This window comes from Phyllobates terribilis, unplaced genomic scaffold (genome assembly GCF_046119375.1).
Source record: "Phyllobates terribilis strain yellow unplaced genomic scaffold, ASM4611937v1 Scaffold_8__6_contigs__length_399053987, whole genome shotgun sequence".
NCBI classification, from domain to species: Eukaryota; Metazoa; Chordata; class Amphibia; order Anura; family Dendrobatidae; genus Phyllobates; species Phyllobates terribilis.
In genome coordinates, this window is record NW_027362768.1 from 28,380,329 (window position 1) to 28,398,448 (window position 18,120).

Sequence of the window (18,120 nt, forward strand, 5' to 3'; positions counted from 1 at the left end):
ATTCTTTCTGATAAAAATCATTATTTCTAACCTTGTCAATGTCTGGACTATATTTTCTATTCATTTTGCAACTCATTTGATTAATAAAAGTATGAGTTTTCATGGAAAACACAAAATTGTCTGGGTCACCCCAAACTTTTGAACGGTAGTGCGTATGTATGTATGTGTGTGTAATAATAATAATAATAATAATAATAATAATAATATATATATACGTGTATAACACATACATTTATGTACACATGCCTGTGCCATAATGGATAGATAGATGTTGCAATGACCTGTGATTTTATTGCAGCTAGCAGCCATTATAGGGCCCCAGCCTAAACCGTATAAGTGTGGTGCTGATAGAACAAGCATCATTTCTGACCAATATTACATTTACATTTTTTGGGTTAGGACCCTAGAATGGTTTTTAGCTGTAGTAAAATCTCGGTTTATTGCCACATCTGTGTTTTTTCATGGTTGGGGAAAGTCATGCAAGAATCTCAAGAATTCTAGTTGTGGTTTTTGCAATAATGGCTTGTCAGCCACCGCTCCCCTATAGTGAAACATTAGGTTTACAATAAGCTGCATTCACTGTGACTACCGAAAGTGACGGTTGAGCCCTACAAGTGCAGGACAAGGACAATATAGGCAACATTGTGAGTGATTTTACAAATGGAAGATCATTGCAGTTGGTGCCTGTTTATTTGCCTGGATGCCCCTTTGTCTACCAATGTCCCAGTATTGAAAAAACCCCAGAATGCTGATGGTAACCAGTCAGATTACCTACATACAATATAGTAATGACCTCTTCAAGGGACAGACGTTTCCAGACAGACGGATCGCTCTGTTTCCAGTGATCAGGTTACCTCCTCCTGTTTACCCGTCTGCTGCATTACTCAGTCATGTTTTAATCTCCGGACTCATTTCTTTAATATAAGGGGTCTTCAGAGGACACAAGCCTATTGTAAATGCTGCAGGGTTAATAATTAATGATGACGTGTGCACTTGTTAGTTAAAATTGTAATAAATTGCAAAGAATGGGAGCGAATCCTAATAATGTTTTGTTTTTTTGTGTCCTGTATGTCTGCAGCTGGAGTTTACAATGCAAGAAGCGGTGAAGTGTCTCCATGCCCTAGAAGAGTACTGCTCCTCGAAGGAGGACTACAGCAAGCTGTGCCTTCTGCTCACTCTGCCCAGGCTCACTAACCATGCAGAGTTTAAGGACTGGAACCCCAGCACGGCTCGGGTGCACTGCTTCGAGGAGTCCTGCGCCATGGTAGCCGAATTTATTCCCGCTGATCGGAAGCTAAGTGAGGCGGGCTTCAAGGCCAGTAATAACCGCTTATTCCAGCTCATCATGAAGGGCCTGCTGTATGAGTGTTGTGTAGAGTTTTGCCAGAGTAAGGCCACGGGAGAGGAGATTACAGAAAGCGAGGTCCTACTTGGCATAGACCTTCTTTGTGGTAACGGATGTGATGATCTTGACTTAAGTCTCTTGTCCTGGCTTCAGAATCTGCCTCCCAGTGTGTTTTCTTGTGCCTTTGAGCAGAAGACACTGAACATTCATGTGGACAAGCTGATGAAGCCCAGTAAAGCAGGCTATGCCGACCTTCTCACCCCACTCATCAGCAAACTATCCCCATACCCTTCCTCTCCTATGAGACGGCCGCAGTCTGCTGACGCATACATGTCACGCTCGCTGAATCCAGCCTTGGATGGTCTCACATGTGGGCTGAGTGGCCATGACAAAAGAACAGTTGAGCCTGGAAATAAAACCTCACCGATGTCTCATTCATTTGCTAATTTCCATTACCCCGGGGTGCAGAACCTGAGCCGCAGCCTAATGTTGGAGAGCTCGGACTGTCACAGTATCTACGAAGAGTCTTCTGAAAGGTATTTGTATGAAAGTACTGAGTTTGGTGGATCACTCGCCATCCGTAGGCAGCATGTATGCCACCAGTAAATCACATAGTTATGTACTCATCCCATATCATTTGTGACATCTGACATGATAATAGATGTTTTTTTCTAAAGATATGTGCAGATTTTTTTGTTTAGGTGAAATCGCTTCAGTGACCTCTCCTTTGGGGAGATTTTTCCGTTTCCTGAAGCTTTTTTTTTTTTTAGACTTGTTGAAGCATTTTGAAAGTTTTTTTTTTTCCCTTAAAATGTCTGATTTGACAGTGATTTAGTATGGAGCGGAGTCCATCAGGATCCGCTTCAAGGAATGACATACACTTTTTCTTTTTACTCGCCTTTTTTAAAAACCAACCTGAAGTAGAAAGAAACAGTTACAAAACTCTACATGTGCACTCCAAAGTGAGTTAACATAATAATAGGAAGAGTATTTTTAAATGTTTTTTAGACAATTTTTGGGGCGTTTTCTGGAGTGGATCTGCTTTAAAAAATCTCAGTCTGCACATAGCCTAAAGGTCCATTTACACTGCGTGTTGCATGGGAGATGATGATTGTGATTCTGCAGGAATGATAAGAGCATGTTCAGGAGCTGAGAGGGAGGGAGAGCTGGTGAGTAACTATCTGCTTTTTAGTAATCATCAGGCTGGAGACAGCTGATTGTGAGTTAACTCCCTTCCTGGAGTGTAACTACTGAACATTCTCAACCAGGCTCTGGTGGCCGAGCTCCATGGAAACGAGCTGTACTCTATGTTTGATAAAAGCTCTCACAATAGGACAATGAAAGCAGATCGAGAAAACAACTAACTAAATCACTTTTATAACATGAGAAAACCCCTTTAAAGTGAACCTGATACACGCTGCCCAATCTATGGGCAGCAGGTATCCGGCACTGGGTATGTGAACACAGCCAGGTATGTTTGGGTCTGAAATGTTTATTCAGAGAAAAACATAGTTTTAATAGCCGCCGGGGACTGAGATCGCACTAGAGACTAGTTGGACTGACAGGTCCAGGTGGATTCTCACTGCTTACTTCTCAGGATTGACAGGTCTCTGCCTAAGTGTACATATAGGGAGAAACCTGTGAGTTATAGGCAGCGGGTGGGAAAAATCTGGGGACCCGCCTGTCCGACTTGTCTATTACACAGTCTCAGTCCCCGAGGGCCGAAAATATAAGAAAACTTGTCATTTACATGCAATAACAAATGATCCAGTGAAGCGGTATTACATTTAATCTAGTATATAGCGATGTGTGTGAGGTGACAGCTGCTGGTCACACGTGCTCCTCATGCTATTGGTGGAGTAGTGATCCATGGCTCTATGCACCACAGCCGATCCTTTACACCACTTTAATGGTAAACAATCTATTTCTACGTGATTTCTTGTGTGTGGAGGCTTTTACTTACTGGAAACTAGATTTACAGCTACCAGAGGGGAAGGCAAACTAACTTGGTGATCGGACACTAGACGGACATACACTGGGTTAGGAGTTGTAGGCAGAAGACACAGATATGGCTCACAGGATGCTCTGCAGTGATTATCTGCACTGCTGAGGGAGGCAAGAAGAAAAACAAAATAGATGGAAAGTTGTATTTTAGGGGCTGGCGGTGCTAAGTAGTTTTAAAACCACTTTTAGTGGTCTCCTGGGAATTTTTCCAGCAGTTTGATTTGTAAGATAACTTCCTTTAAAAAATACTTCCCTTAAATATGTCTGCACTGTAGTGCCTTCAATCCGAATTCCCATTTGTGATATCCATCAGGACGTGTAATTGATACTATGATTCATCTTATTGTTCCAGCAGAAGTGAAACTCCTCAGGAGAAAGACACTCCAGGCAGTAGTGAGACCCTGTGCCAAAACATCAGCCCTGAGAATGATCTCCAGGCGGCAGCATCGGATGAGGGGCCAAGAAAACCAGAGAGGAATGAGGTAATGTTTCCCTGCAGAGTGATTTCATTGCTTTTTCCATGGCCTGAAGGAAGGCTTTTTCAGTGAGTTGGTGTAGGAAATTCTGGCACGTGGCAGCCAGAGAAGGTGAATGTGTGCGCTCCGGTGTGCTTTCCGGTGTGCGCTCCGGTGTGCTCAGGGCAGAATGCCGGCCCTATAGAAGCAATGCACAGTCTACACGGGGCACTAGAGACACAGAGGGCTAGAGAGGCTCCTCAGGAGGGTAACATCCCTGTCCTCATCTGCAGTCGTGTGTCAGGGATCACTGGATTAACACATGAACATTAATTGCAAATGTCAAAAATAAATTGCATTTCTTCATGTTTATCAAAATGGTCAACAACATATAAAGTGGCTTGAAAAAGTATTCATACCCCGTCAACTTTTCCACATTTTTTTTCACGATAATATCACAAACCTAAATGCATTTTATTTGGATTTTATGTGATATACCAACACAAAGTAGCAAATATTGGTAAAGTGTAAATGAAATGATACATGGTTCTCCAAGTATTTTAAAAATATAAATCTGAGCATTGTGATGTGCATTTGTATTCAGCTGCCCTGAGTCAATACTTCATAAGACCACTTTTAGCTGCAATCACTGCTGCCAGTGTTTTGGGGTCTGTCTCTACCAATTTTGCACATCTAGAGGCTGTCATTTTTTCCTATTCTTCTTTGAAAACTAGCTCTAATTCAGTGATATTGGATGGAGAGCATGTATGAACAGCAATTTTCAAGTCTTATCACAGATTCTCAATGGGATTTAGGTCTGGACTGTGACCGGGCCATTCACACTTATGAATATGCCTTGCTCTAAACCATCCATTGTTGCTCTGACCGTATATTTAGGGTCGTTATTCTGCTGGAAGGTGAACCTATGACCCAGTCTCAAGTATTTAACTCCATCCTTCTTCTCCTTAATTCTGACCAGGTTGCCTGTCCCTACTGAAGAAAAGCATCCCCACAACATGATGCTGCTGCCACCATGTTTGATGATGAGGATGCTGTTTTCCCTTCACCCATGACAGCACTCCTTGAGAGAGGGCTCCGCCCCATCAAGGACAGGAAACCGTCTGAAATGTTTCCTGTCCTTGATGGGAACCTGTCTGTTTTTTGGAAAGTAAAGAAGAAAAGAAGTTGTCCCTCTTACCCGGCCTTGTCCCAGTTGCGAAAGAGCAGGCTCCGGCCTGTGCGCGGGCCATCAGGGACCAGAGGCGCCATCCGCAGCCCCTGGATGCTGTGTCCGTGCGGCGCAGGCGGTGAGGAGGGCTCCATGCTGGCCGCATGCATGGAGCAGCAACTTCCGGGTATGACGCGGCCCCTGACTTCAAGGCATGGGGCACGCTGAGAGAGGCGTGCCTCATGACGTCGGGGGGCGGGTCCCGGAAACAAGATGGCGGCACCCTGTGAATGCTCGCCGGCCAGTTAATGAAGCTTCGGCCGGCGGATGTAAGTAGGGGGGAGGGCCCATAACCGGTGGAGGAACCGGATGGCACCAGACCCTATTTAAAGGTGGGTCAGCGCTACTCATGCACCAGCCCCATAGTCTTGGAAAGCCATGGCAGACCAGGACAGCCACGAACAGCAGCAGCTGACTCCCCCACCTCAACAGCAACGACAGCAGCAGCATCAGCGGAAAAAGCAGGCTGACGCCTCAGACGTACAGTTTCTTGAGCAACCTCAGCAGTAGCCGCAGAAGCAAGGTCTCGGTGCCAATCCGAAGGGATTGTTCTCATGTCCTGCCACAACCTCCAAATCCGGTACCCTTCAGGAACTTCAGGGGTGAGTGATCTTCGTGAATGTCACCTGATTTTAATAGAGGGTGTGTTTTTCTTATGTGCTTAACCCCTAGGAGCCCGTGAAAAGTAGCTCCAAAAAGAAGCACAGAATGTGTGCCTTGTGCCAGATACCCCTACCTGTAGAGTGGCAAAAGGATCTGTGTTCAGCCTGTATTGAAAGAACTATTGCTGAAAGTGTGCCAGATTTTGCCAGTAATCTCAGGTCTATTGTCTGCTCTGAGATTCAGGGCTCCCTAAAGGGGTTGCATAGGAAGAAGAGAAGATCTCATCTAGTTATGATTTTTCTTCTCAGAGCCTCAGGCGCCTAGTGATTCCTCGGCCTCTTCCTCTTCGGATAGTGACTGTGGTAGGGCTTGCTTTCCTATTGAGGACACCCACAAGCTGATTAAAGCTATCAGGTCCACTATGGGGTTGAAGGAGGAAAGGGCAACTAAATCCTTAGAGGATATGATGTTTGCCGGGTTGGAGGAGAGAAGGAGGCGCACATTCCCGGTTAACGCTAAGATCCAGGCCCTTATCGATCAGGAATGGAAGAAACCTGAAAGATCAGGGAATTACCTTCATCCTCTAAAAGGAAATGCCCCTTTGAAGATAAGGATGATTCGGAGTCCTGGGACAAAATTCCCAAAGTGGACGGCGCAGTGGCGCGATCTTCTAGGAAATCTTCCTTGCCATTAAAGGACTCGGGCGTCCTTAGAGATGCTCTAGGTAAGAAAGTAGACTCCTTCCTGCGTCATGCATGGGAAGCATCAGCGGAGGGCATTAAGCCAGCTGTAGCAGGCACCTGTGTAGCCAGGTCATTAATGGTCTGGTTACAACAGTTGGAAGATCAGATTAGAGACAGAAAAATTCCTAGGGATAAAATCCTGACTAATTTTACCCTAATGCAGGCAGCTTCGGTCTTCCTGGCGGATTCCTCGGCAGACTTTGTCAGACTATCGGCCAGATCGGCAAACCTGTCGAATGCAGCTAGGCGAGCATTGTGGCTAAAGGGCTGCCCGGGGGACTTACAATCGAAGCATAAGTTATGCTCTCTCCCATGCGATGGCAAATTCCTTTTTGTCCAAAAATTGGACGATGTGCTTGAAATAGCAGGCGACAGGAAAAGAGGCTTTCCGGGTTTCTTGGGAGATACAATAAAATCTTATTTTCGGAGAAGAAAATTTAACCGGTGTCGAGCGCCGGGTGATAAGAACAGATGGGACTCCAAGGCTAAAAAGGAGTCAGGATATATGTTTAGGGGGCCTCCCTCCGCCACAGCTAGAAAGTCCTCCCAGTGACGCCAGACTGAGGTTAGGAGGAAGGCTGTCCCATTTTGTTCCAGCTTGGGAGGACAACACCTCGAGTCAGTGGGTGCTAAACATAGTAAAGGAGGGCCTAAAGCTACGCTTCCATCAGATCCCTCATCTTACCTTTACAATCACCCCCAGAAGGAAGTCAGTAGAGGAGCAATTGGCCTTGGAGGCAGAAATTTTAGACTTAATAGAAAAACAAGTTCTCATCGAGGTTCCAGAGGCGCAAAAGGGAAGGGGATTTTATTCCCCCCCTTTTTCTGATAAAAAAACAAAACAACAAATTGGTCCTTAAGGACCATTATCAACCTCAGGAGCCTAAACCAGCTAGTGGAGAACCAGACATTCAAAATAGAATTAGTGAACTCTGCTGTAAAACTCCTCCACCTCAATTGCTTATAGCAGTAGTCGATTTGAAGGACTCTTATTACCATGTCCCTAGCTCCGAGGATATTTACGAAGCTCATTGCAGAAGTGACAGCCTTTCTGCGGATCAGGAACATGGTGATCGTCCCCTACCTAGACGATTTTCTTGTGGTAGGGAAATCGGAGAGCCACTATTTCGCTCAGGTGTTAGAGATCACGACACTTTTACAGCAACTAGGTTGGCTGGTAAATTTTCAGAAGTCAAGGTTATCCCCCTCAAGGGCTCAGATCTTTCTGGGTCTAACCCTGGATTCTCAGCCCCAGGCCTGTTTTCTCACGGAGGAGAAAATATGCAAAATAATCATTTTGGCCACAAGGGCCATCCGGATTCCGGTAATGTCCTTGAGGGAAGCAATGTCACTCCTGGGATCTATGACATCCTGTCTCCCAGCAGTCGCATGGGCCCAAGGTCATATGAGACTTCTGCTGTGGGAGGTCCCCTCAGCACAGAGATCCTTCAATGGACATTTTGAAAGAAAATTATTTATTTCCCGGGAGACTGTAGCCTCCCTATATTGGTGGACAGACAGAAAACTTATCCTCGGGCATGCAGATCTAGACCGGTCGACTTTGTTATTACAACCAATGCAAGCGGTTCCGGCTGGGCGGGGGGAGGGTTACCTGGCGGATCACTTGGTTCGGGGACTCTGGGCAGATCACGAGAAGAGAGCGTAATCCAACCTAAAGGAGCTTTGTGCAGTAGAGAGATCCCTGTTAGGCCTTCTCTCCCATGTTAAGGGTCACCACATAAAAGTCAGGTCAGACAACCAGACAACAGTGGCATATATAAATCAACAGGGGAGCATGAGGTCTCTGTCCTTTATGGTAGTGGCAAACAATATCCTACAGCTAGCAGAACTGAATCTCCCATCCCTCAGTTCACTACACATAAGGGGGTGGAGAATACAAAAGCAGACTTTCTGAGCCGCCATACGTTAAGACAGGGGAAGTGGGCCCAGAGCCCGGTAGTTTTTCAGCAGATTGTCCAATTGTGGGGTTTACCAGACATAGATCTGTTCGCTCGCAAGGCCAACGGAAAGGTGGAGAGATTCTGCTCCCTAGACCCGTCAGAAGATCCTTATGCAGTAGACGCCCTCCATATTCTGTGGCGGTTCAGGAAGGCTTATGCATTTCCCCCAATAGTGATGATTCATTCAGTGGTGAGGGAAGATCAGGCAAGAATTATTCTGATAGCCCCCTTCTGGCCAAAGAGACCTTGGTTACCCCTGCTCCGACTGATGTCGATATCAGATCCCTGGATCCTGCCGGATAAGCTGGACCTTCTCAGTCAGGGGCCAGTTTTCCACACACAGACCAGGGGATTACACCTTGTGGCATGGAATTTGAGAGGTCGTTATTGAGTAGTAAGGGGTTTTCCCTGACCGTAGTTTCCACTCTCCTACGTAGTAGAAAGTCCATAACAACAAAGATGTAGGGTTTGGGGGAAGTTCCTGGATTTTCTTAAAACCCCTTTGTCAGATAAACATCCTGGAGTTCCTACAAAGAGGATACGATTTGGGGTTAGCTGCGGGAACACTTAAGGTTCAGGCATCTGCATTGGGTGCACTCTATTATTGTAACTTAGCTGGAAACAGATGGGTTTCTAGGTTTATTAGATCCTGTGCTAGGTCCAGACCAGTCCGAACCCCTAGAATTCCTCCCTGGGACCTGAATTTAGTCCTGAATGCCCTCTCTGGCGACCCGTTTGAACCCCTGCAGGTTATCTCTCCAAAATTACTCACCCTTAAAACTATTCTTTTGGTGGCCTTGACATCAGCCCATAGGGTGAGCGACTTGCAGGCTCTTTCGTTTAATCCTCCTTACACCCAGATTTATGATGACAGGATTGTCCTACTCCCATACCCGGCTTACCTCCCTAAAGTGTTGTCCAGATTTCACTGTAATCAAGAGATTGTGTTGCCTTCTTTTTGTAGTAATATAGTCCGAATGATGGGGGGGGGGGGGTGTATATGTATGTGTGTGTGTATATATATATCAGTACAGACCAAAAGTTTGGACACACCTCATTAAAAGATTTTTCTGTATTTTCATGACTTTGAAAATTGTACATTCACACTGAAGGCATCAAAACTATGAATTAACACATGTGGAATTATATATTTAACAAAAAAGTGTGAAACAACTGAAAATATGTCTTATATTCTAGGTTCTTCAAAGTAGCCACCTTTTTGCTTTGATGACTGCTTTGCACACTCTTGGCATTCTCTTGATGAGCTTCAAGAGGTAGTCACCGGAAATGGTCTTCCAACAATCTTGAAGGAGTTCCCAGAGATGCTTAGCACTTGCTGGCCCTTTTGCCTTCACTCTGCTTTCCAGCCCACCCCAAACCATCTCGATTGGGTTCAGGTCTGGTGACTGTGGAGGCCAGGTCATCTGGCGTAGCACCCCATCACTCTCCTTCTTGGTCAAATAGCCCTTAGACAGCCTGGAGGTGTGTTTGGGGTCATTGTCCTGTTGAAAAATAAATGATGGTCCAACTAAACGCAAACCAGATGGAATAGCATGCCGCTGCAAGATGCTGTGGTAGCCATGCTGGTTCAGTATGCCTTCAATTTTGAATAAATCCCCAACAGTGTCACCAGTAAAGCACCCCCACACCATCACACCTCCTCCTCCATGCTTCATGGTGTGAACCAGGCATGTAGAGTCCATCCGTTCACCTTTTCTGCGTCGCACAAAGACATGGTGGTTGGAACCAAAGATCTCAAATTTGGACTCCTCAGACCAAAGCACAGATTTCCACTGGTCTAATGCCCATTCCTTGTGTTCTTTAGCCCAAACAAGTCTCTTCTGCTTGTTGCCTGTCCTTAGCAGTGGTTTCCTAGCAGCTATTTTACCATGAAGGCCTGCTACACAAAGTCTCCTCTTAACAGTTGTTGAAGAGATGTGTCTGCTGCTAGACTCTGTGTGGCATTGACCTGGTCAGACAGGACGCAGCGCTGGACAAGAGAATGAAGGTGAGTAGGAGTGTTTATTATTTTTTTTTTTATGTGCAGCATGATGGGGATTAGGGGGACCATGCATACCAGGATAAGGATGAGGGGCCATACATACCAGAATAAGGATGAGGGGTGCCATGCATACCAGGACAGGGATGAGGGGTGCCATACATACCAGGACAGGGATGAGGGGTGCCATGCGTACCAGGACAGGGATGAGGGGTGCCATGCGTACCAGGACGGGGATGAGGGGTGCCATGCGTACCAGGACGGGGATGAGGGGTGCCATGTGTACCAGGATGGGGATTGCTGTGCCATGCATGCCAGGATGGGGATTGCTGTGCCATGCATGCCAGGATGGGGATGAGGGGTGCCATGCATACCAGGATAAGGATGAGGGGTGCCATGCATACCAGGATGGAGGGATGCCAGGCATACCAGGATGGGGATGGGGACCACGTATAAAAGGAAGGGGGGGGCATATATACCAGGATGGGGGATTTTGTCAGAATTGGGGGATGTTACACCTATACCAGTGTCAGCAGAAGACCCCCTCCCCCTTAAAAGTGCATCATGAACACATTTTTTGCTTACATTTTTTTTTTTATTTTCCTCCTCTAAAACGTAGGTGCGTCTTATAGTCCGAAAAATACGGTACAAAACATAAAATCCTAATAAAATACATTTACATTTGTGGGTATAACATGAAAAAATGTGGAAAAGTTCAGGGGGAGTGAATACTTTTTTCAAGGCCCTGTAATACATTTGGTACAGCATAAATGTAGGGATACCATTTTAAACTTTCATCCACACTCACTGAAAAGAGCACTTCAGTGAAATATTTTTTTTAATTTATTTATTTTATTTCTCCCTTTGATAGCAAATGTATGTGTACATGTGATGCGTGCCGTGCTATACTCACCGGTCGCTGTCTTCCTCCGATATCAGCGGTGCTCCGCTGTATGGAGCAGAGGTCGCTTTTTCTATTTCTCAATGTTAGTCTATGAGAAGAAGGCTAGAGAGCCTACTCCTGAGTCTTATGGTCTGGTACTGAGAAAGTAATCGGCGCTGCACACAGCAGACACTGTGTGATCTGTCACGAGACCCCGGAGCAGAGCACCGCTGAGAACGGCAGAAGACCGTGACCGGTGAGTATGTTACTACATTCATTACACATACCCAAATCATTGCTACCTATGGGAGAAACCTTACTGGAGAGCTCCTTTTAACTTTTCATTCTTCTCCATGAAGATGAAATATGTTGCTTTTCTTCTGCATTCGTATTTCACTTCTGCTTTTACATGACACACCATTTTTCTGGCGCATTCATTGCATAAATGTACCCGGACATCTGTATGCTTTTCTTTCCACATCTTCCATTTCCTATATTAAAGGGTTAATCTACTTTTTAATATTAGAAAGGTCTCCTGAAGATGAGTATCATCTGTCATGTTGTGGGCCATCACAGGGAAAGGCAGCATTACAAAGTCTTGGTAGTACGTAGATAGAAGGATATGCTCCAGAGAGACCCCTCTTTATAGCCACTAACTGGATCAGCTCCTAAATGAAAGACCCCTTTATACCCTCAGAGCACCCTAGAAGATGGGTTTCCTAGATAACTGCTTTTAGTAATTGTATCTATTTTTCTAATATTTAGTTTGCGGCTTAGCTTTTTTGTCACTTACTCCAGATCTGCTGTCTTTGTTATTTTCCATAGATTGACATTAGCTGTTTCTTCTGAATTCCTGTTGGTTGTGGTGTTTTTCAGCTGCGGGACTCCACGGAGCAGTTTGAGGAATATTACCGCCAGAAGTTACGTTACCAGCAGCACCTGGAGCAGAAGGAGCAGCAGAGGCAGCTCTATCAGCAGATGCTGTTCGAGGGGGGAGTCAACCAGACCGAAGAAGCTGACAACCCCCAAAATCTCACTGAACAGTTCCTTAATAGGTAGCAATTACTAATAGGGACTTTTTGGATATATTAACCCTTTTGAGGGCCTGATTTTTCATTTTTATGCATTTTTCATTTTTTTCCTTGTTTTTTACAGGGCAAGTTGTAGTTTTGAATAACACTGTTCATTTTACCATTCAATGTAAAAGTGAGGGGACATTGCACCAAAAAAGCACAGTTCTGCAGTTTGTTTTTTTGTTTTTACAGCACTCCTTGTGTGGTCAAAATGACCCGGCAGTATGATTCTCCATACCAGTAGGATTACGGCTATACTAAACTGCAATGTAAAAAAAAAACAAACCTCAAAACCTTGGAAAAAAATAATTTGTCTCCATTTTTTGAAACCCATAAGTTTTTTATTTTTACACTTATGGAGCTGATTTTTGCAATCTGACCTGTAGTTATCGATACCGTTTTGGTTTATAAATGACTTTTTTATCTTTTTTTTTTTGTTTGTTTTTTTGTTTTAGGGAAGAGTGGTGACCAAAATGTGTCAATTCTAGGTTTTTAATTTTTTTTTGAGGACTAAGATGGCAATCACCGTCCTTCAGTAGGGTCTTGGCTTCCATGGTAACCCATGAACTACTCTCAATCATGGGGCCAATGGGAGCCATTTAGATGCCGATGTCTGCAATAGACAGCTACATCTAAATGGTTAATAGCCGTGATCAGCATCTAAATAGTTAGTGGCAGTGATCAGAGCTCGCTCTGGCTGCTGCCATTACAGGCCGATGAAGGCTATGTAACACAGCTGGCATTTGCTGCGTATGAAGCGGGCTCAACTCCTTAGCCCTCTCTATACAGCCCTCACCGATCTGTGATGGAAATGTTTGGGGTCATAGGTTCCCAAACTAGTAAAAAGAAAAATAATTGCACTCATGTAAAATAACAAAATCACATAGTACACTTCTTCCCTGGCTGCAGTGCCTACTCTCTGCCACTACTACTGTTTCTGTGTTTCAGCTGCAGCGATGACATCATGTCAACAGTGCACAACACCACTGCAGCCAATCACTAAGCTCAATGGCTTGTCTATATGTGAACTCAGTGATTGGCTGCAGTAATGATGTGTGCTGTTGACGTGACATGACCACTGCAGCCAAAACACAGAGACTGGAACATTAGCGGAGAGCAGGCGTTGAAGCAGGTGACAGTGTATGTATACTATTGTTTGGGGACCACTTTTTTTTTTTTTAAAAGTGAGAACTCCTTTAACAAATTCATACAATAGAAACTAATCTGCAGTGCTCTACAGCGGCCACTACACAATGAACACGAGTTTAGAAATGTGTTCTGTTGTGTTCTTTTTTTTTTTTAAACCTTGTTCACAGCAGTCTCCTCATAATTGCATTGCTGTGTATTTTTAGCATATGGCTATGTCCTTTTATTCTCCTTTTAGGTCTATAAAAAAATTGGGTGAGCTGAATGTCGGGATGGAGCCTGTTACTGAAGAGACACAGACGAAGAGTCATCCACACAATGGACCCAGAGACAGCAGCTCATCTGCCGCCAACGGGCCGTCGCCTTTGTCCTCTTCTGTAACAAGAAATCTGCAGCCTGATGGACAGAACATAAATACGAGCACCCCCAGGAAACGAGGCGTTGATGCCCATATACCATTCCCCGAGGAGTCACCGGTGTTTGGAACTACAGGGTTAGTTACTGTATGTCCCTTAATGTTTGTACATTTAATGCTGCAGTTTGGAGGGAGGGCTGCATGTAGCAGCTTTATAGACTGTTTAAGCCTTATATATGCAGGGGAAGAATAGGGAAATAATCTTGCTCTTATTAATCAGACTTCTGAAAAGGAAAATTGCTTAAGCAGTATGCATGCAGGGCCGATTTAGGTGAAAATTGTTTTCACCCTCCCCCATCCAAATGTTCTCAAAAACCTATCTGCAGGAGTCGGGTAAATTGAATAGCGCATCATTGGATGCTTTTTGTGGCTGGCAAATGGCATCACATCTGGTCCAGGCAGGAAAAGCATGTTTATTTCGCAGATTTTTGTTTTTTTATGGCAAATCCAAACCCCTGAACAATATTTTGATATAACAACCCCTTTAAATTAACCTATACGAACCTTATATCAGCGGCTGACATGAGAGCCTAATATTACTCCTGAATATGCAGACTATAATATGATATGAAGGCCCATGTAATGTCTGTAGGGACGTGTATATCATCAGTAGGGTTTTTTATAATTGGCCCCCTACACAAATCATATTTTCTCCATTCATATTAGCCCCCACTACTGGTGTCATATCAGCTTTTATAGAAGCCTGACAAAGCTTATATTGATCACTCCCGCAGGTACAATCACAGTAATCACCCCCCAACCCCATTGTGTAATAAATCATTATCAGATATCAATAAAATATTAGCACAAAACAGGGTTAAACTATAGTTTTTTTCCTCCACTTTTGCCAAGAGTCATATTTTTTTTATTTTTATTCTGTCAATATAGCTTATGAGGTTATTTTCTGCAGCACAATTTGTAGTTTCCAATGGCACCATTCAACTTACCGTACAATGTGCTGGAAACAAGAGCAGCATTCGTTCTACTGTAAAAATGAACTGACACCGTGACTCCTCAGATCCTTACGGTTACAGTGATACCAAACTTGACTGTTTTTTTTTTTTTTCGTTTTAATGGTGACAATTTTTTTTTTAATTCATAAAAAAAAATATTGCTTTTGTCGCCATATTCCGAGACATGTAATAGTTTGATAATTTTTAAGGTTGAAGGTAGACATAAGGCCATTAAGTTCAACCTATAACCCAACATGTTGATCCAGAGGAAGGCAAAAACCCCATGAGGCAGATGCTAATTGCCCCATTCCAGGGGAAAAATTCCTTCCTGACTCCACATACGGCAATCAGACTAGTTCCCTGGATCAACGTCCCATCACAGAATCTAGTGCTCATAGCCTGTACTATTATATTTTTCAAGAAAGGCATCTCGGCCCCTGTACTTTTGTAGTGAATCATGCATTGCAACATCATGTGGCAGAGAGTTCCATAGTCTCACTGCTCTTACAGTAAAGAATCCACGTCTGTGATTATGATTAAACCTTCTTTCCTCTAGATGTAGAGGAGGCCCCCTTGTCACCATTGCAGGCCAAGTTGTAAAAAGATTATTAGAAAGATCTCTGTACTATCCCCTCATGTATATGTACATTGTAATAAGATCGTCCCTAAGCCTTTTAATACATTCCATTATTTTATTAGCCTTAGCAGCAGCTGCCTGGCACTGGTCACAAAAGTTGTTTGCTGCCCACCCATATGCCCAAGTATTTTTCAGTGACTGTTTTACCCAGTGTTTTACCATTTAGTGCATAATTATATATTTTATTTCCTCTGCCCAAGTGCATGACCTTACATTTATCTACATTAAATTGCAATTGCCATTTCTCGGCCCAAGCCTGCAGCTTATATAAATCTCTCTATAATATTAACCCCTTTACGACCTCGTTGGTAATAGTACGTAGCTGCGCCCTGGGCCTTATGGACCAGCTACGAACTATTACGCGAGCGACGATGGCGCCCGCACACAAGCGGTGCGGGGCGATCGCCGCCGGGTGTAAGGTGATTGTTAAAGCTGACACCCGGTGCTAGGAGCGGTCCCGCACCGATCCCAGCACTTTAATCCCCGCGATGCTGTGATCAAAGTCGATCGCAGCATTGGGGGGGCAAGGGGGGTAGTGATCGCTATACTCACCTCTCCTGTCGGCGTCCAGCGATGTCTGTGGCGGCTTTCGGGTGTTGTCATGATTACCCGATGTCGTCATGACAACATCCGGGTCACCAAGAGGCAGGAAGTTACTTTAGTCATGCGCAGTACATGACCAAAGTAATGTCTCCTTGTGTGCAGCTGTGACAGCCTGTATAGCACAGGGATGGTGCTGCATGCCTGTGCTATACAGGCGATCTGAAAGCTAAAAGTGAAAGTCCCATAGTGGGACATAGTGTAAAAGTAAAAAAAGAATCAGAAAGTGAAAAAAAATAAAATAAATTTGTAAAAATATTTAAAAATGAAAAACAATCCCCCAAAAATAAAAATATAATGTCCCCATCAATAAATATTATTATGAAAAAAACAACAAAATAATAAAACTACACATATTTGGTATCGCCGCGTCCAAAACGGTAACTCCTTTAGTGAACACGGTAAAAAATAAAAATAAAAAACTAAGCAAAAAACAATGCTTTATCATCATACCACCAAACAAAAAATGTAATAAAACGCGATCAAAAGAACAAATGCAAATAAAAATAGTACCGCTGAAAACATCATCTTGTCCCGCAAAAAACAAGCCGCCATACAGCTCCATCAGCCGAAAAATAAAAAAGGTATAGCTCTCAGAATAAAGCGATGCAAAAACAATTCTTTTTTCTATAAAATAGATTTTATTGTGTAAAAGCACCAAAACGTAAAAAAAACTATATAAATGTGGTACCGCTGTAAACGTACTGACCCGAAGAATAAAGCTACCGTATCTATTTTACCACACGCGGAACAGAATAAAACAACGATTCCTGAATTGTTGGTTTTTGTTTATTCTGCCTCCCAAAAATAGGAATAGAAAGCGATCAAAAAATGTCACGTGCCTGAAAATGGCACCAATAAAAACGTTAACTTGTCCCGCAAAAAACAAGCCGTCACATGACTCTGTCGGCCGAAATATGGAAAAATTATAGCTCTCAAAATATGGCGATGCAAAAACTAGTCTTTGCAAAAAATGCGTCTTTTAGTGTGTGACAGTTGTCAATCATAAAATCCTGATATGAATCTGGCATCGCTGTAATCGCACCGTCCCGAAGAATAAAGTCGTCTAATCACTTATACCGCACGAGGAACGGTGTAAAAAGTAAACGCTAGGGTTAGGGCTGTGCTAGGGTTAGGGCTGTGCTAGGGTTAGGGCTGTGCTAGGGTTAGGGCTGTGCTAGGGTTAGGGCTGTGCTAGGGTTAGGGCTGTGCTAGGGTTAGGGCTGTGCTAGGGTTAGGGCTGTGCTAGGGTTGGGATTTTTTCAAAAGTAAAAAAAAAAATGATATGGCGACTAGTGTTGAGCGCAAGTGCTCGCTACTTGAGATTGCGTTGGGTGCTTGGGTATGCACCGAGTATCGCGGGTGCTCGAGTGACATTCTTGAGTCTCCGCCCCATATGCTTTGCGTCCAAAAAAAACTCACGGGGATTGCCTGCCATGCACGAGCGATCCCCCACATGTTGTTTTTGGGGTGTCTAATAACCATGAAACATGCGGGCGGGGACTCGAGCATGTCACTCGAGCACCCGCGATACATGGTGCATACCTGAATACCCGATGCAAGCTCAAGTAGCGAGCACTTGCGCTCCAAACTAATGACAACTTATTCAATATGATGACCTAATGTTATCAAATTCTGTGTCTTACTCCTGGGTTCAAAATGTTCACTATACCCCTTGATAAAATCCTTGAGGGGGCTAGTTTCCAAAATAGTGTCACTTGTGGGGGGTTTCCACTGTTTAGGCGCATCAGGGGCTCTCCGAATGGAACATGGTGTCCACTAATTATTCAAGCAAATTTTACATTCAAAAAGTCAAATGGCACTCCTTCCCTTCCAAACCCTGCCGTGCACCCAAACAGTGTTTTTTCCCCACATATGGGGTATCTGCGTGCTCAGGGGAGATTGCACAACAAATTTTGGGGTCCATTTTTTCCTGTTACCCCTGTGAAAATAAAAAATTTGGGTCTAAAGTAACATTTTTGTGAAAAAAGTTTTTTTTTCTTCCACATTCCAAAAATTCCTGTGAAGCACCTGAAGGGTTAATAAACTTCTTGAATGTGGTTTTGAGCACCTTG

At 44.1% G+C, this 18,120-nt stretch overlaps 1 protein-coding gene across 2 annotated transcripts in view; it reads left to right on the forward strand.

Annotated features, from left to right (window-relative positions):
* The first annotated feature begins 1,080 nt into the window (after positions 1–1,080).
* The window catches only part of LOC141156672 (WD repeat-containing protein 47-like), a 45,218-nt gene continuing 28,178 nt past the window's right edge, over positions 1,081–18,120 (forward strand). The window contains exons 1-4 of one of the 2 annotated variants that reach the window (XM_073642902.1): positions 1,081–1,881; positions 3,702–3,831; positions 12,098–12,276; positions 13,679–13,933. In XM_073642902.1, coding sequence (XP_073499003.1) covers positions 1,091–1,881; positions 3,702–3,831; positions 12,098–12,276; positions 13,679–13,933 — 1,355 coding nt within the window. In that variant the 5' untranslated portion in view covers positions 1,081–1,090. The remainder of the gene's footprint in view (positions 1,882–3,701; positions 3,832–12,097; positions 12,277–13,678; positions 13,934–18,120) is intronic. The other variant, XM_073642903.1, reaches the window with a different exon arrangement.